Source organism: Agelaius phoeniceus, chromosome 5 (assembly GCF_051311805.1).
Source record: "Agelaius phoeniceus isolate bAgePho1 chromosome 5, bAgePho1.hap1, whole genome shotgun sequence".
Taxonomy (NCBI): domain Eukaryota; kingdom Metazoa; phylum Chordata; class Aves; order Passeriformes; family Icteridae; genus Agelaius; species Agelaius phoeniceus.
In genome coordinates, this window is record NC_135269.1 from 20,383,943 (window position 1) to 20,403,486 (window position 19,544).

Sequence of the window (19,544 nt, forward strand, 5' to 3'; positions counted from 1 at the left end):
CAGTCAACCCAGAGTTTTAACATCCATCTGTTAGCACTAAAGCAAATCTGCCTGGCTCAGTTATTTGAATTAGGGAAAAATGTCTCGTGACTTTAAGTTATGTTCTTAACTTAGTTGTCGTAAGCCCTGGCATAAACTATAGCATTCCTTGCCCTTTCCCTCTCCTCCCACACTAACCATGAGTTAGCCACATACTGGGACATTTCTGACCCACAGGGCCAAATGCAGCTGCACATCTTATCCACTCAGTAGCTGCCTTGCTGTTTTCTGGATAAAGCAGAGCATTGATTATAGGCTTTACTGTCTGTGACAGTTTTACTGGTAACAGTAAGGAAGGTTTCAGCCAACTTGCTGCAAAGAGTGAGCACAAACTAGTCCTTAATTTCAATTAATAGTGTTTCTGTAGTGAAAGACCAAGAGTTAAAGTCAACTTGAGACACTAGTCAAAATTCCAAATGTGTACCTTTGTATAGTTTAACATCCAGGAAATAAGCACCACAGTTACTCTCTCTCACCGCACATGTCCCCAGTGGGATGAGAGGGAGAATCAGAAGGGTAAAAGTGAGACAACTTGTGGGTTGAGATAAAGTAAGTTTAATAATTTAAAAAAATTAAAATAATATCAAATTGTAATCAAAATGAAAATAACAACAGGGTAAACAAAAGCCAAGAAAGACAAGTGAAGCAAATGAAAACAAGTTCTCACCAGCAACTGACTGATGGCCAGCCAGTCCTCAAGCTGTGCACCAACCTTCTCTTATTGCTGACCATGATGCCTTATGGTATGGAATATCCCTTGGATCAGTGGGGTCATATGTCCTGGCTGTGTCCTCTCCCAACTTCTTGCGCACCTTCCTCATGGCTGCTGAGGTGAGGTGAGACGCAGAAAAGGCTTTGACTCAGTGTAAGCACTGCTCGCCAGTAACTAAAGCATCCATGTGTTATCAACACAGTTTTCAAAACAAATCCAAAACACAGCCCCTTGCCAGCTACTAGGAAGAAAATTAACTCTATCCCAGCCAAATCCAGGACATACATGCATGTGCTATATAAGACACAAGGACATTGATCTTGTTAATTGAGCAGAAGAAATTTAAAGGCTGTAAAATTATTTTTCTGGCTGACATTGAGGACACCAGAAAGTGAGAAAAAAGTATCATTTCTCTGTGGAGAAAATCTCTCCAGTAGGTAATCTACTTCAAGATCCATATAGTGGCCTATAGCTTCAGTGCCTCTGGATCAGGAAAGAATTGAAACCAAAAAGAAGGGGAAGTGCTGAGTACTGCAGTGTCTAACTTATTCTTGGCTTTTGGACCAGAATCTTGGTGCCTCAGCTATATATGACCGATGTACATCTCTGATATGGTAGATGGATAGACAGACAGACAGACAGATAGATAGATAGATAGAGCAAAATATGCACTTAAGAATGGGCTCCAAAAGAGCTGGTGGGCTTGTGAGAGAATGACACTGCTATAGCTGAAAAAAAATTTGTTTTAAAGCCATTCCTTTCTGGAATCCCATCTCTTACTTCATGATTGAGATGGACATACTTTTAGGCTGAGCTACTTTTCCCCCTGACGCTTTCTTTCATATCAGTATTTAGAAGCTACTTCACTTGGTGAGGCTGACCCCTTTCCCTCCCTGTGCAAGCTAGGCCACTGAGCAACACAGGTTTCCACAAATCCAGTCCACAGAGAAGCAAAACAGACCCTGAATCACTGGAATCACTGTCCCTGGTGTTTTTGCAAGTACTCTTTGTGCAGTTTTAGCTGGTTAATAAATAAAAGATGTCAGCAGCCATAACAGAAAAAAACTTGTGTTTTCCCCATATTTCAGAGGGTCTCTAAGCAAAAATTGATGTAAAAAAATAATAATAAATTACATCCTTGGAAGTCATAACAATTCTGTACAAAGTAGCCCATCTGTATATTATCAGTCTTTTACAAAGCCCTTTTGAACCTCTTTCAGACTGTCATTGCCATGTAACACACCCAAAGTGGGGCAAAGTAGTGCAAATGCAGTTATTTAAAACATTGTCTTCTTTATAGAAGCTACCTGATTAGGCTGTTGGACTTGATCCCATTTAATGTCTCTGAAGGCCAGGCTGACAGGTGCTCTGCATCACTGCAAGCAAGTGCTCCCTCTCCAGCCAGGCACTTGGCACTTGCGTAGCCAAACACTGTTCCCTGCTTCAAGCCCTTGATATTATAGCAGAGGTTACTGGGACCTACAGTGGGCTTTGGTCTACCTGAGTACAATATGTGTTTGTTCTGTGTAGTTCACCATGTGTGCTGAAGGTTACCTGCAGGAAGGGGAGCTCCGTCTTCATGATGGGCAAGGCTAGTGCGTTAGTGAGCTCTTGCCTCAGAGATGACTGCCGGTGTTTTGCCCTCCGTGCTTCCTGGTGGGTGAGGCAGTGGTGGCACGTAGCTTCTATGACAGGAAGAGGTGATGACCCTGACAGTGGGTGCGTGAAGCTACCAGTGCACGAGGTCAATACAGCAATAAGCAAAGCATTTATAATGATAGTGCTGCACTGCCCCGTGCTACGTTCCTCCGTGGGCGCTCAGCAAGCCTCCGGACACCACAGCCGTGAGCGAGACGGGTGACTAAACTCAGCACGGGGCCGAGTGGCTCCTCTGAAGCCGCGGTGGCGGGGGTGGCAGTGGGGAGCCAAGATGGCGCGTGGAGGGGCGCCACACTGCTCCCCCATCGATAGGGTAAGGAAACGAGGGCAGGACGTAGTTATAGCTCCCTTTGCAGCGCAGTGCACAAAGGCAGGCACACGCGACCTGGACCCGTTCCCTGCGGAGCATAGCCCCTTTCCCCCGCACGCCCGGGCTCGGCGGGGGCGGGGCCGGGGCGGCGCCTACCCGGACGGACGGGGCCCTTCCGTAAACACCACCCGGCCCATCCCCCGCATGCCGGCACGGCCCACTGCCAGCGCGGGGGAGTCCGTCGAAGTATCTTCCCGTGTCGCCGCATATTTCCCCAAGCTTAGTGCCCGGTCGCAGGCAGAATGAGGAGATACGGTTAGTTTCTACTGGCATAAGCGGAGGCTGGCCCAAGCGCCGTGGATAACTCGCCGCTGGCAGGAAAAGATGACGCACCTCCCCGCTTCCACCGTCAGAGATAGACATGCCCGAGGAAGACAGTAATAGTCCAGGCTGGGTCTTTAAATCTGAAGGGGGGAGTTGTGCGCGGCCCTGGCGAGCGTTGTGTGGACGGCGAGGGGCAGCGGTGAGTGACCGGCTGGGGACAGCAGGGTAGGGCTGCTCCGGCCGGCCGGGGAGCTGACAGGCGGCGGGGTGTCCGGGCACGCTGGGCGATGAGTCGCGGGGTGAGTCCGGGACAGTGCTGGCTCGGGGCTGCTACCCTCCTGTGCGGTGTGGGTGGCAGGGAGGTAGTGGACTGGCCCGTCGCTCTACTGCCCCGGTGGGGAACCCGCTGCAGCAGGTGGGTTTCGCAGTTCCTGCGCTGGGTCCGTAGTTCTCTCCTTGCCCCGTGTCTCCTGGGCTTTCGCCATCCCTTAGTGTCCGCCGGGACGATACGCCCCGACGGGCGCAGCCGCAGGGTCCCCCCGTGCAGCCCTGGTGAGCAGGGCAGGGGCACCCCGACACCTCCCCGGGGCATGGGGACTGGGGCGCTTAGGGGTGGGTGCCCGGGCTCGCCTTCTCTGGGGCTGACAGGGAGTGTTCTCTCCTTGCTTCTCCCCCGGACTCCCTCCCCCCGGACCTGTCCTTGGAAACGCTGTTTGTTTTGGTCTTTTGGTCGGAGGGTGCCAAACTCCTGCCTTTGCTAAGTGTTAAAAACATGGGGCCGGGGGAGGAGACAGGCAGCGAAACAGATGGAGGAAGAGGAGGAGCCGCCGGCTCCTCTCGGTGTCTCTGCCCCCGCGGGGGAGGGCAGCAGGTCCCATCGCCGACCTGTCCGGGCGGAGGTCACTCCCGCGGGCAACCCTCGGGGCACTCGGACGCAGCTTACTCTCGCCAGTACAGTTTTTTAAGCCTTCACGGAGAGAAGTATCTCTCCCAAGAGCTGTGAAACTAGAAAGCTAAAGGGGAGAAAGGCTGCTATAAACTGTGAAAAATGAGGCGCGAGGAAATGCAAGTAACTTCTAACAAAGGTTCTTTTCTGTTCTTCTGTGGTGAGTGCTGACAGAGGTAGAGTTAGTGAAAGGGAAACTCTAGACCAAATGAGATTCAGTCGGTGCCAGCTTGAAGATAGTAAGAATGTGAACCCAGCAGAATAAACAGAGTTAAGACTTTCATAGTGGTAAAACTGGACAGAGCACTCATAAGTCTCTGTGTCCATGCACACTTCCTTTGAACAAAGCAGGGCTGTGGAAAACCTTTGCTTGAAGATGGTATCTGAAGAAAATACCCAACTGTGAAACTATCTTCCTCCCTCCTTCCCCCAGGTGCTTCATAAAATAACTTCTAAAGCAAAGCTACAGAAATAAAAAGTGTGTTTGTGTCTTCTAAAACTAACCTGATCTTGCAGTCTTGATAAGTTCTAAATGAAGAATCTAGCTGGGTGATGCAGTAGCCAGTTAAGAACAAAATGCCTTTAAGCATCTGCAGTTTTGTATTAATTTTCTTTTTACTAAAAAGAGTAATCCTCACCTGTCTAAATAGCAGAAATGTGAAAATTTCTTCATTGTTAAATTAGTTGTAATCTTGGGGTTGGTACCTGTAGAAGATACTTTTAGCTTGGTCTTCCAAAGAGTTTATCCTTAAAAAACCCTACAGTATGGTACTGATTGAAAGAAAGCAAATGGTGTGATGAAGCCCACTGTGATGGTGTCCAACCTAATATAAATATAAATGTGGGTAGTCTTTAATGTAGCAGAATAAAGCAGGTTGTAACCTCAGGCTGATCCCTTTGATAGAACAGTTGGGATATTAATATGTGTATTAAAACAACAGCCTAATATGTAATACTTTATAAGCAAATTTTAAAAAACCCAAGATGGTATTGTTTATCCAAGATGGTGAGTTACAAAGAGATCTTGCAAGGCTGAAGGGCTTTTTGACATATTTTTATGTGACTGTTATATACTAATTTAAAGTTCTAAATGAACTTGGCCATTAGTTATTAATGAGAACTTCTGTGCTATCTACAAAAACATAAGGAAAATCAGCTCTTCCAGTGTATGCTATAAAGCAAAGACTGAGTAACTCAGTTGTCTATTGTTGTAACTAATTAGAAAGGCCATTTTTGGTTTGTGCTTACCTTTCATATGCTCAATGACTGTATTTTTGCCTAAGTGTTTTAGATGGCCCATGCAGGTTCTGCTTGTATATTCATGTACATTCAGTTTCATGTGTTTATCTTTTAAATGTAGAATTTAACAATAATGTTCTGAATCTGCAGACTACACCCACTCTTACTTCCTATTGTGCTTGAAGCATTCTACCAAGAAATGTATTTAGTGTGGCAAAAGATTGCAGTGGTTTTTTGTGTGTCACCTCCTGTTGCAGTGTTGAAACTTCTTACTTAAGCCTTCTGAAGCACCCTACTGACAGCTCTGCTGTCTGTATATGTGCATATATTGTGGGAGCGGGTATGGTCTTGATACATCAAAATGCATGTGGATCTTTGAAATGCAACTGTGTGCATTGATCCTTTGCTGGGACTAGTGCTTAAGGACTTAATGTATATGGACATCTAATTCTACCTTAACCACTTCATCTTCTTAGAAATCAAGGTGGGGTGGAAAATGGCAGTGCTGACTTGCCTTCATGGCTGGTTTAGTACTTCTGTCAGAAGAACCTTGCAAAGCTAAATGTTTATTAACATTGCCATACCTAGAGGTAAGAGGAAATTCATGAAATGATGATGTGTAAATTGTGTGAGAGTATTTGGGGTTTTAATGGTCATTTACCTTCTTCCATGTTCTTAACACCTGAACTGAAGCAGTAGACACATCGTGAATTGCTCACACTCTGCAAGCGATTTGCAAGACTTTGGGCCACTACACTGCGAACAACATTAATCAAATCTTTTGATGGACCACATCCTGCAACATTAATCTTTTGGAGGTTAGTTATTTGTATGGAAATAAAGGGGTGATATACAAGATTAAAGCCTGGAAATACAGTGTTCTTATATTGATTTAAAAAAATTAGTTGGAGGGTAATAAAAACTTCACACACTTTTAACAGTGTTACTGTATTTAAGTGAGCAGTTCAACATGAAGAACCTCAAGTATCTTCTATAACTAGTTTGTCGCAACTAGTTTCTGATCTTCACTAACTTTTAGATCTGTAACACAGATTTTAATTGAAGAAATATTTTGTTTCTTCTCTAGCATTAACTAGTGACCCATTTCTAATTGTAACTTAAATACAATTTCCAAGCCAAAATGTCTGTGTGTAGCGTTTTTTAGGTTCCCTTCAACTCTGTCTTGTTTAGCCAATACTGTTTTAAATATTTGCTTGGTAGAAATTATAAAATTGCTGTTCTAATAAGAGTTATGATGCTTAGCATCACTGGTAATGTTGCAAGTTCTGAATGCATGACCTCTGAGTTCTAGTCAAGTGTCTTTCACTGGCTCCTCCAGTACTGTGATAAACTGTTAGCTGTGTTCTTAGCTGCTAATGGGAGCGATTCTTTTCAGAAAAAAAACCCAGTGTAAAGTATGACATAAATAAGGTGCTCAAGTGCATCCAAGAGTGTTTCCTCTTGGGAGAAGAGGAAGAGTAAACACACACTTAAGAAATGTTAATCATTTCAATTAACAGGGGGGTGCTCATCAGTGTAGTAGCTCATCAAATTATAAAGGCCTATTCAGGATGAGTTGGTACCCAAACAGTCAAATGCTTTAAGCTGTAGCTAGGTGCCAGAAATAAAGAAATCTTAATTTTCACTACCTTTTGTCTGTCCCAGGACACCACAATATGTTGATTCACATAAGTACAGACAAAGATCATCCTTTTATTGCTAAAAGTGTCTTTTTTTCCAAATTCAGCAGTTGCAAAGTGTGGAATTCCCTGCCTACTGAAGTTGATGTGATTTAATAATAAATGAAGTTATCTATTAAATTTGCTGATGGAAATCATTGCTGCCTATGTCACTTCATGAAGTCCACTACAGAATGCTTCATGGTCATAATCGGAGATGGAGTGCTACTTTTGGTATCTGGGCCAAATTCCTTTGGTCGTAATTACAGCTGACTTCCAGATTCTCATTTTAATACTATTATGAACATATTTTTCACTTCCTGTCATGCAGTTGTTAATCATCTGTATCACACTGTGCAGCTGTCCACATTTTCTGCAATTGCAGATTATCGGCCAGGGAGGCAGTTTCTTTACATAGACAGAAGCAATATGAAGCACAACACTTGTCAGTGGATATTGTTGTCTCTGCTAAATAGACTGTTAGAGGCTCAGAATTGCCATTTGACTTAAACCAGAAAACCTATCCACCCGCCTTCACCCCTAGGAGGATTGGTTTTTGGGTCTGTGCCATTGTTGATCTGATTCTGAGCACAGACCCACCTAAAGGCCAGACTTTCAGCTACACCCTGTCAGAAATGTAATATTCTGAATTACTTGCCTGTTCTCTGCCTGCAACTTTTGTGTTTGCTTCACAGTTGTTACACTCGGTGCAGTCTGTTTGTGGAAAGAAACTCATTGCTAAACACCACTTCTTCGTGAGGTCAGGTAGAGGATGGTGACATCACGAAATGCCTTTATGGACGTTGAAAACTACCAAAATTCTTGCAACAAGTAGCTTCAGGTGTTCCTGTGGGTAGTCTTACATTTTTTTAAATATGATCAATTTAGGGACTGTCTCCCACAGATTCATTAAGGTATGAAACAGCTGAAGGTACAAAGCTTTCTTACAGAAAAGGTATAGTTTGTTGATAACTATATGATTCTGCCATTTTTGTCAAGCCAAATCCTTTCCTTTGCTTTTCCTGTTTAGGAAAGGCAACTACTTGATCTTCATTCACAATATAATGATCAGTAGCTGACTTTTGAGAAACAAACAAAAGTAAGTGCTGGTTTTATGGGAATTGTGTTTGTCTTTCTAGGTCTTGTTTACTGTGTAAACAAGGTAAAGGGATTCAGAATGCCTCTCAATGATGACCAGAACAGTGACTCAGATTCTTCACGGCTCTCAGAAAGCACAGTTTCTTCCAGTGACACAGAATATTCCAGGCAGAGCTTTAACAGTGATTCTTCAAGCAAACCCAGCTCCCCACTGTGTAAGCCTATTTCAGCCTCACCTGCATTGTGCATGGACCAATAAGGCTAACTTACCTTGTTTCTCTTTGCTGTCATGGGTAGAACCTGGGATTCTGAATCTGTTTAAGAGTATTAACAGAGAGGCATGGCTTTCTCTTTGCTGTGAAGCAGTGAATCTCCTGTGTGTGGAACACCAGCAGCAGCTGTATCCACGGGGGTCTCCCTGTGCACTCCTTCCCTTCAGAAAGTGTAAGAAAAGTGTGTCACCATGGTCTTCCTAACCTTGACATTGGTAGCAGCCTCCCACTCAACCAGATATGCTTTTGTGCAAAGGATGGGTTTCTTCTGTTTGATCCCTGCACTTAAAAATTATTTCTGTAACTTACAGATTTGTAATATCATACCAAGTTACATGTAATTATCTTGAATTCACATTTTTCTTTCATAAATACTAGAATCAAACAGAAAACACACATTTGCACAAGGAGGATAATTTGAGTAATGGTAAATAAAACCTTGGTTATAATGTGGTTTCTCTGTATCTGTAAGCATTTGCAGACCATGCTTACTTCTTACATCTATGTAAATTAAGTCTTATATTAAAACAAGCTTATTAGTGGAGCTGCATTTGGCAGCTGGCTCTTTGTCTTTCTTTGTTACCAGCCTTCCGAATACTACATTAAATTATAGAATTTAAAGATTTAGAAACTTTGGGAATTTGCTCTTGTTTTCCAGTGTAGAGTTTGTTTTGTCATTGCTGCTAGCTCCTAAAAAAATGAGTATAACTTAATTCCACAGCAGACTGAAGATCTACTGATTTTAAGTTGGGGGGTTTGTGAGTCAGTAACTGAGGAACCTCTTCAACAGGCAATATAGCCATTGTGCTTGGAATTATAGTGGACATCTAGTATCTCTTACTGCCCATGCTTTTGGTTGGGTGGCTTTGACAGAACAGTTAGTAGGAAATCTGTGAAATGCAAGATCCCATTTTAAAGGAAAAAAAAAATCTTAGTTCAGATGCGGAAATATGAAAATGCTCCTCAAAATATTTTGAGGCTTGTGTGGTATTTCCCCACAAACACACACACCCCTGATAAACTGGGAGTTTCCTGAGTTAGTGTTTCAGGAAGATATAAAGACTTGGTAATCTTGGGTCGCTTCTTCTAGAGTACTGGAGTCCAACTAGCAAGTAGTAAAATTTCTAGGTTTTAGTATATTCAATTGCACTTATCAGCTATAGATATTTAGCTTGAATGATCTTGTTTGTTCCAGCAGCTAGCCCTCCCAAGGTTATCACATTTGATGAACTGATGGCAGCTACAAGAAATCTGTCAAACTGGACTCTAGCTCATGAAATTGCTGTAAATGCAAATTTTTGCATAAAACACGAAGACTACCCACAAAACAGGTAAGAGCTTGAATTTTGCAAAAAGTAGCGCTGGTATTGGAAAGAGAGGAGAAATGAATGGAGCAATCTCAACTGTGTTTTGGGACCTGCTGATCTATCACCCAAGAAAGATGTTATTGCAGGGCATAGTATTTGGGGAGGTGTGTTTCCCAACAATTGATCAGTCTCATCTGGAACAGTTACAAGGATGGAAGCTAGTTGTGAGTCTTCTCTGTATCTAATTGACTTTCTCCACAGCTTTGCAGGCACAGTGAAACAAATTGTACACAAGGCATTTTGGGATCATTTGGAATCTGAACTGAATGAAGATCCTCCAGAATACAAACATGCTATCAAGCTCTTTGAGGAAATTAAGGAGGTAATGTTCTTCTTTCTCTGTATTGATTTGTCAGCTTAGCTTTAAGAGTCCCTTAGTTCACCAAAGGGTCTGCTTAACTTAGCTGAGTCAACACCTTCAGATTTTCCTTTTATAATATAAAGCCATGATTATTCAGAACTGAAAATAGATGTCTATTTGTAGTATATTTATATTAACCAGGAACATGGCCGCAAACAAACAGTGGCATGTTCAGTCAGTTTTCACTGCACAGTGATCAGTTGAAAGTCATCTCTTCTCCCAAAGCTTCACATCTCTACTAGCCATGTTTCCAGAACCATACTGTGAGCTTAGGGCATGAACAACAGTATAAACATGATTGGACCTGCCCACTTAAACTTCATTGTTTGATTATCGCACAGGTGAGCATACAAACCTTCAATCCTGGCACAATACTAAGTCATTCAGAACTTTAAGTTAGTAAATGTTTGTTTTACAAGGTAGCCTCCCAGCTTTTGAACAGGTCTAGTTGTTGACTTGCTTTTTGTTTTATTGGTTTGAGCATTTTTGCAGAACTGTACTGGTTTGTTTTTTCCAAGCAGTTCTTTTATCCCCACAACCTTTGATAATGTTCAGTCTTAAAATGTCTGGTTATAATCTGTCAGCTATAAACACCTGACATGAATATTAAAATTTCACTCAAGTGTGCTTACTAAGTGGTTTGGTCTTTATTGATAAGCTTTTTCTTTTTTGCTCCCTCTAATTTAGATTCTTCTTTCTTTCCTGACTCCTGGAGCAAACAGGATTCACAATCAAATTTGTGAAGTTCTTGACATGGATCTTATAAGACAGCAGGCAGAACATAATGCTGTTGATATTCCTGGACTAGCTAACTATGTCATCAACACTATGGGAAAGTTATGTGCTCCAATAAGAGACAATGACATAAAACAGTTAAAAGCAACTGACAATATTGTAGAGTTACTGAGGTTGGTATTTGAGTGTGGTTTTTGGAGAAAAAAACGCCTCTCTGAAAGGGTAGTAGACAGTGGAAGGTGGGGGGCTGGGTTAAGGAAGTCTAAAGTTGTGTCAGTTTGCATAACACCTGTTCTTAAACTTATAGGAGAACTTCTGAAGCATTAAAGAGGAAGAGCTCTGACACGCTAAACAGATTGTGTATCTCACTTTGTAATGAAATGAGTAGGATACCTAGATGAAACTAGGCAGCTCTGAATATCTAAACCAACAACTCTTGCAATAATCTCTGTTTCAGAAACTCTTTTTCTGTCTTGTTCATTCTTACAAAATGTAAACAGCATACTTGTACTGTTTCTTCTTGAAGAGTTAATTGCATGCTTCTTCTGGAAGGCCAAACTTTGGATTTACAGGCTCTTTAGTTAAGATCTTATCACTTGAACTTGGGTAAAACATTTGCATAACAGGGCAGAAAACAGTGCTCCTGAGGTACGCTGAAATATTAAGACTAAATGGTAGTTGTTCTACTATGTATGTATATGGGGATCAAAACAATTGCGTCAGAAGGATTGTTTCTCTTAATGCAGTCAGTGACCAAAAAGTTAAAATCTGTTAATTTTGGCTGAAATATACCAATTCATGTAGTTTTTGAAAAAATTACAGGGCTGTAGCATTTAGTGATGCTACATCAGTTCTGTTCTTTTTAACTTAGGCCAAGCCTTATCTTCAAGAATTCCAGATGATAGGTTACTGTTATCTGTTACTCTGAAGTGCCAGTGAAGGCCTTCACTTCTCCAGAATTGAAATTAAAGTGATAATGTACATGTGCTTCACATGTGCTGATGAAAATCAATAGATTAAATTAAACTGTGAAATTTTAAATTCTTCTTTTCAGACAAATATTCCGTGTTTTGGACCTGATGAAAGTGGATATGGCAAATTACACAATTAAAAGCCTTAGACCATACCTCTGGCATAACTTGGTGGACTATGAAAGAACAAAATTCCAGGAAATTCTTGAAGAAACACCAAGTATGTACCACGCTATATTAAATTTAAACTTTTCTTTGAAAAGAAGCCTATTTAAATACATGCTGTGAAAACTCTACAAGTTGCAGTTAACTTAGATGAAAACTTCAATTTCTTTTGTGTATATAAGTAATGGAAAAATTTTTTAACGAGCAAGTTATCACTGGATGGTTGCTTAACTTGCCATCAAGTTTATCTGTCTGTAATCTGAGGCACTTTCAGACAAACTTATATTTGCTGAATTGGATGGTGTCTGAAAAACAAACAAGTGGTGACTCTTGCTGTCTGGATGCAGAAGCAAGAGTCCATAAGATGAGCCTTTTCTCTTTTGTGTGCAACTGTTCAGTTGTTAGTGTGAAGTAAGCATGTAAAACGAGTTAGTGCACCTGAAAGCTGGAAGGGCTAAGATCTATTTTTTAATAAACAAAAGCAGACTCTGAAAATAATTTCTTAGATGATGCAAAGTCAACTTGATTCACTATTTTTGTGTGATTTTTGTGTGATCACACAGTTTTGTGTGATTTGGTTAAACAGTGTTCAGAAATACATCCTCCAAGAAGAATAAGTAAACATGCTAACATCTGGAGCAGGGGCTTCTAAAATGAGAGCTCTGAGCCACTGATAGGGCCTGCAGTGTTCATTTATGCAGCCTGAGAAGAACTCTACCAGAACAAATCAAACGTTTTAATCTTCCTTCACCTGTACCTTTTAGTCTTACATCCTATCTGATTAGTGGTTTCTCTGAAAAAGGGAAAGCAATCCTTTGGGAAGGACTCTCAAACTTTGAGACTTCTATTACCTAAAAATCTTGTCTGAAGTCTTACCAATTTGTGGCTGGGTTTCTACAAACCAGGTAGAATTAAAGGTGACCAGTGGAAGATGATCAGTGGAAGAAAGGGAGAGAATTACCATTTGTGATGACTCAGCTGCCCACTATGTTTAAGTCTTCAGAAGTTGAATTCTCTTCTCTATACAAATCTTTTTTTTTCCTCAAGGTAGTGCTTATTTTGATGAAGGCATGCAGTAAATCTGTGCTATTTACAATGCTTAGGTGCCCTGAATCTCACAACAGAATGGATAAAGGAATCAATAGAGGATGAATTGTCATCTATTTCTGATGAGTCTTCATCATGCCCTGGTGCTGATAGTAGTTCAAAACCAATTATTAGTCCTACACTGGTGCTAAACAATGGCTACTTGAAACTGTTACAGTGGGATTATTGCAAAACAATTCCAGAGGTAAGAAATATATTTTGGTGTCTTCAGATTACCAGCTATATGAAATCATTAGTGTGATACAATAAACCTGCTATGGAAGACAGTAAGTGAATACTCTTTTGCACTCCTTAAATTTCTGCACAGTAAATCTGAAATTAGGAGATTATATTCTAGTCCAGATTCTGAAATTTGAGATGGGCAAGTCAACAACCAGAAGAGAACAAGGTAAAGGTTGTTCTCCCTCTTTCCAATCATAGCTCACCAGCTCCACCCTAAGAGCAGTCTTGGCTGTGGTCAAAGGCTGGGCCTTGTATTTACAGTACTTTGCTTTCTCTGTTTTTAAAAGAACTGATTGTAGCACTCCGTTTTCCTAACAGCAGCAGGAATTGGTAGGATTGCTCTTCAAAACAGAATCAGTAAAAAACTTGCTTCTCTAAAGTAGGTATTTTTCCTTTCAGTGTAAACTATTGCTTCAAGACTCAGTGTTCAGTTTTCCCCTCCAATTCCTGATTACTGACCTCTGCAACTTTCCATAAAGCCAGTGGGAAATTTGTCAGCAGTCAAGGCTAACATTTGCATTTCCAGAGAGGGCCTTAGCTACACGTAGGATGGCCTGGCAGAGAACTTGTTAAATACATGGGGATGCTCTTGGTGTTCTCAGTCAGTAGACAGAAGTGAAACCACTTCCTTACCTTTCTGTGAGCAGTTTTGAGTAAGATCTACATACAGATGTCCTCTGGTAGATCTAGCTTGCCATACTATGAAATTGCTACTAACTGCTGTTGGATGTTAATGCCCCTGTGCTGCTCAGGATGAACTCTTTGTAACCTAAAATGAACTCCAGCTACATCTTGCTGTGGGGATTACTTACGCTCTTGGTATGATCAGCTGGCTTTTTGCCTGGAGCAGCTTATGTGTCACTTGCAGAACCAGCTCAGGTGGTTGAATTGGTGGTTGTCAAGCACAGTTGTTCATTATTATCCATCAGTTACAAATGCTGGCATTTTTTCAAAAGACACCCAAATCCGGAAGACTTCTGTCTGTAACTTGGTTGTTACAATGTTTTCCGGATCCTCTGAGCATTCCATGTTGTGGGCTGAATTGTTGGTTACAGATTTGTCAGCAGTGATGAGGAATAAGGTGCAATGTCCTCAGTTTCCTCATTACTTTTCTTCCTGCCACAGGTTTACTTCTGGTACTTGTACAAAATGCCACTTTATACTATACTACACTACATATTTAGGGTATTTCAGTTGCTGTCTCCTCTGGGTTTGTGTATTTGTGATTAAAAATAGTAGTGCTTCATGACTACATCCTAGATCTCTTTCCTAGATCTTCTCCTTATTCCTAAATTAGTATTATTGTTTCAATTCTAGACTCTAATAACAGATGAAGTTCGTCTTCAGGAGTTGAGAGAAAAGCTCAATCAATTAAAAGTCATAGCTTGTGTTTCTCTCATAACAAACAACATGGTGGGTGCAGCAATTGTAGATGTGCCTGATTTCACTGATCAGCTGAAAAGGATCTCCCTTCCTCTTCTTGAAGGCATGAATAAGAAGTAAGGCCTTTTTTTACTCTTTTTTTGATGGTAAATAATTGGAAACAATTCTAGTGTCATAGCTGGTGCTTGTTATTAATAGGAAGATACCGAATTCAAATAATTTATATATTCCCTTTATGATACAAGGCCACTATATGTTAGACAAGTGTTTTCAAAGGTAGATTTTAATGAAATCTTAGTCATGATGTTAGTGTACAAATTTTGGAACCTAGTAGTAAAGTTCATTCACACACTCCTAATACTGGGGATACTGTGGCAGTACATTCACTAAATCCTCTTGGGAGTTGCTTCAAACTTGTTGTATGTAGTTCAAGTTATTTGGCTCCCTATTTCTTTGGCTTCTTGTGCTACAGGCAAGTCTGATGTATGTGACTGTCTTTTAAAAGAGTTTTCCACTCTGTTTTTTCTCATGGAATGCTATGCATGTGGCCCAGAAAAACACCTAGGCACAAGGATAAAGTGAACTGGTGTCACTGCTGCACACATGAAATTACTTTTCCCATTTGGATCACAGCTAGGTCCCTATTTTATCTTCCACATAGGAATTTTCCTGTATATGTAGATTTACATAAATCTGCAGCAAAAGATGAAAACTTTTCAAAATTCTCATTGCAGAGACCAGGTTGAAAATAAAAGGGAAAGAAGACAAGTGAGGGCACTTTAGGACCTATGCTACAGAAACTTCAGAATTTAATGCTTTTCTCTTTCTTCCAGAAGTTTTGACTTGAAGGAGGCTCTGAATGCTATTGGTGTCCAGATTTGCAGCATAGTGAACAAGTCTCTAAGTGAAAGAGGTCTTCCAACTCTTAATGAAGAAATGCAGAGTAATTTAATGGGTCAAATCGCTCATGTTGTTGAGAAGAATAATCCTGTCTGTTCCTTGATTGGTTAGTAAGAGACTACCTAATTGTCGTATTATATGTGTCTGTTTATAAACTTACTGGCAACCAGCTTAATCAGCTGTCTCATTATCTTCTAAAAGTATTTTCTTACTGCAGTAAAATACTGGCTCAACTAAGACCAAGGATATGTTGCTTACTTGGAAATGGTGTTCTGGGTATGCTGCAGAGCATGGTTAGTCACAGCTGGAAATAATTGTAAAAGTGCATGTAGAGAGAAGCCTAAGCAGCCTAATATTTTGGAGAAGAATTTAGATAAAATGAGTGTTCAGTCTTTCTGTCCATTCTGGGTTTAAACATATTGTTTAAGAAACTTACAGTATTGTTTCCCACACCAAAACAATATTGGGAAGGAGTTGTTGCTTACATGTTGGATTTTTTGCTGTGCTGATGTGCAGGGTACTTACAAAGTGACTGTGGCATCATCTTGGGTTTACATTTGTTCTGAGTGTACTTTATATTCCATTTCAGACAAACGAATCCAGCTCTTCATGAGAAGCTTGCTTGCTCTTCCGAGTTTTCAGAAGTGTATGCCTACTATGCCAGGAGGCCTTTCTGTGATTCAGACAGAGATAGAGTTTCTGGGATCTCAGTATGCAAGCATTGTAAATTTCAATAAAAAAGTGTATGGACCATTCTATGCAAACATACTTAGAAAACTGCTTTTTCCAGAGGCAGCAATGGAGGAAACAGAAGCAGAAACATCTAGCAATTAAAAAATGTACCCTTTTTTTTAATCTTCCAAGACAGTGGGAAGTCACATCTCTAAGAACAGCCTACTCCAGTGACTGTTGATGGGGAAAGATCTTGTAAAATGTATACAGATAGTTTCCGAAATTCACTGTAAAGAAATTAATGTCAAGGTCATATATATATTTTAATAGAAAAATATTTGTTTAATGGATTGTAATAGCCAGTGAATTATTAATTTCCATAGCAAGCATTTATTATGACTTGGCAGTGGGAAAGAGCTGGCAATGTACTTACTGTTTTGCCACCATCAAAACAATGTTATTTTTCAACTCAAATCTATTTACATATAGCAATGCATATTAGGAAATGAGAAAACAACTGTAGATAAAATGTACTATGCTTACATTGTATTTTTGTAGAGTAACATCTCAGACAACAATTATGTTTCTGAGAATACTTTGAAGAAGTAAGTATAGCATAACTGCTTTAGTAACCAAACCCAGATTCATACCAGGCCAAGTTCAGGTACTCCTGCAATTACTGGACCCAGAACTTTGCCTCTGTTACATTAAAGAATGCCAGTGTTACAAGCTGTTTGCAGGATAGCAGTTACAGAAGCAGCGTTCACAACTTCAATTATGAATGATTCAGAACTTCTCAACTCTGAGATTAACGATAAACACCTGAGAAACATGATGTTGAGGGTGGAGTAAATTTCTGTATATAAATGTGTTTATAAGCATTTTGTTTATTTGATGGAGGTCATACAGAACTTTTAAGATGTGTATGTATTGATCTTTGATTGTAATGGATGAGTATTAAGTATTTTTATGTTAGGTCTTTCTAACCTTTGTTCCCAAAAGCACTTAACCCTGACCTCACAGTGTACCACAGAAGAACTGCTCCTTTCATGCCCTTATCCAATAGAATGTAAATTTTTCACAAGATATTCTTAGATCTGAAAGCAAGAACCTGATTAATTAGTAAATTTTGAAAATATTATTATATTCACTTTTTTATGGAGTGTGTGAGAAATGCTCCTGTTTTCCTCTAATTTCTTTGGACTGGGCCCCAATACTTAGATTTAAGAATACTTATATTTAAGGCATTGGGAATCTTGCATACAGAAAATGAATAGGATTGAAAGAGAGAAATGTGGAAGTGAACTACTTTAAGTTTACACAGGCTTTATCTTGCATATTTCAGATTACTGGGATTAGATAGTGCTGGAATACATATTATAGACTTGTTCTTGTCTATGAAATTGAATAATTTACTTGAAAATGATATTTTAATATATTACCATATACTACTCCTTTTAAGATGTCATATATAGAAAACCTTGGTGTGGTACAAGTTAGAGCTTGTTTTTAATATTTTATATTACAGTCTATTTTTTATGAAGAGACAAAAATAACTTGTAAAAGCATAATGTGTCACACAAATTGTTTATGTACATTACTGTACCTATCATAAAGCTCTAAAAAAAAAACCTGGGCATTATTAGCACTGTGGTTTTGTAGTCCATTTCTACAGGAATGTGTACCCTTTATAGCAAAGGAAATTACTTCTATTCAGTTGTTCTTCAGTGTCCAAGGACTTTGGTCACATGTAAATGTTAAGGAAAACTTTCTTCAAAATGCCTTTTTAGAGAAATTTCTCTAGTGCACTTCTCTTCTATCCTCTGTGAAAACATTGCACAAAATAAAGATGAATACATGTTTTAAAGGGAACTGTTTCCTGGAAAACCTAGGAGAAAGGAACTCTTAGACTATCATAACTGTGCCAGGCTTGCTCAGATGAATATGAAATTTTGGTAGGCAATCCAAAATCATTAAGATAAGAATGAATTTAAAAAACAGCTAGAGGGAATGAATCTTAGTGATTTGCTACAATTTTAGAAATACCTACATGCTTTTGAGCTTCAGCCAAAAGTGGATTTTATGAACATTTGAAGGTGATTGCTAATATGATTATGAAATTTTAATTGTAATATTTTATATCCATTCTATTGTACAAATAGATATCGAACTTCAGCTCTTTAATGAGCTGGGAAAACTGTCATACTAGTTTTTACCAGTAAATACTCAAAGCATAGCATTTATTTGGGGGGGGGGGTGGGGGTTAAGGTGACTTGCAAAGGGCATTTTATAGCATGGCCTGTGTTTCAAGTGATTGTTTAATGTGTTTTAATTTAATGTTTCAAACAGGGACATTGCATCTGTTTAATGTCATGTGTTGCATGCTGTTTATGCTACTGTGGCTGAAATGCACTTGACTCAGAAGTTGTCCTTGTAAAATAAGATGCCATTCTGTAGCAGCTTTGTTTAAAACCAAGTATTTGAGGGTTTGTATGCATTAAATTTTGTTTGTGATAACATCAGTGGTGAAAAGTCTTTTACACAAATGTTATTAAATGCAACAGATTGTTAAATGCCAAAGATAAATTACTCCACTAATATTCTGTTGTGACTGTTTTTCTGGTACTTCTCAGAAGCAGCTCCAGTGTAGAGTAGTGACTTTAATCCAGCTGTACAAATAATATTCAAAACAGTTGCCTGCTTAAATCTGACTACTTGGATGAAGGATGTATTGGGTTTGTATGGCAGAGTTGCAGGGGGAGTGGAAGGCAGGGGTGGCTTCTCTGAGAAGCTGTTCCAAGCTTCCCCCTGTGCCTGATAGAGGCCTTGCACGGATTAAACATGGATTGCCGCGTATTAAACAAATTCTCCATTGACTGTGGGCTTCAGGCAGGAAACCAAATGGAAGGAGTCTTAAATGTTACTCCTCTTTAGGGTAAGGGCCTTAGTGTCGAGGATGGGTGGAGCCCAGACCCAACCTCGTGAATGTTACTCATGTGGAACCTGTGCCAGAGGAGACGTCTGTATGTGCTGTTTTCACACTCTTTTAGAACTTACCAATTATTATATTTACATATATATACATATATATATCTCAAAACCTTACTGCCACAGGAAGCTACGGAGATCACTCGTGCTTCTCGTTTAATCTTGAACTGGGGCAGATGAGTAGCTCCCCATCTGACTACGATTTTGGTGTCTCTGTACCACAGACCCTTGTAAAGGAGAACAAATAAATTTGTAGGTGATTCAGCTACAGCATTCAATAATAACAACAACAACAACAACAATAATAATAATAACAGTAACAACGCTAAAAGCTGGTTCCCGTGTTGCTTTACGTACTAAAAACTGCAGGAAACCCGTTTAAAGCCCAACTGATC

At 40.0% G+C, this 19,544-nt stretch overlaps 2 protein-coding genes across 14 annotated transcripts; one reads left to right on the forward strand and one right to left on the reverse strand.

Moving 5' to 3' along the window:
- Positions 1 to 571: 571 nt before the first annotated feature.
- Positions 572 to 3,364, reverse strand: LOC143694105 (uncharacterized). The gene is made up of 2 exons (XM_077178473.1): positions 2,306 to 3,364; positions 572 to 865 (listed from the first exon to the last, which is right to left on the reverse strand). The coding sequence occupies exon 1, from the start codon at positions 3,141 to 3,143 to the stop codon at positions 2,619 to 2,621; it is 525 nt and encodes a 174-aa protein (XP_077034588.1). The 5' UTR covers positions 3,144 to 3,364; the 3' UTR covers positions 572 to 865; positions 2,306 to 2,618.
- Positions 3,104 to 18,678, forward strand: TCP11L2 (t-complex 11 like 2). Of its 13 annotated transcripts, none has more exons than XM_054631887.2 (12): positions 3,104 to 3,243; positions 5,926 to 6,047; positions 8,048 to 8,221; positions 8,370 to 8,450; positions 9,474 to 9,609; positions 9,847 to 9,967; positions 10,694 to 10,914; positions 11,796 to 11,932; positions 12,981 to 13,168; positions 14,524 to 14,705; positions 15,423 to 15,595; positions 16,079 to 18,678. In XM_054631887.2, the coding sequence occupies exons 3-12, from the start codon at positions 8,086 to 8,088 to the stop codon at positions 16,321 to 16,323; spliced, it is 1,620 nt and encodes a 539-aa protein (XP_054487862.1). In that variant the 5' UTR covers positions 3,104 to 3,243; positions 5,926 to 6,047; positions 8,048 to 8,085; the 3' UTR covers positions 16,324 to 18,678. The 13 variants fall into 13 exon arrangements, with proteins under 13 accessions (XP_054487862.1, XP_077034586.1, XP_077034585.1 ...); XM_077178471.1 differs by having other exon boundaries at positions 15,426 to 15,595; XM_077178470.1 differs by having other exon boundaries at positions 9,477 to 9,609.
- The last annotated feature ends 866 nt before the right edge of the window (positions 18,679 to 19,544 follow it).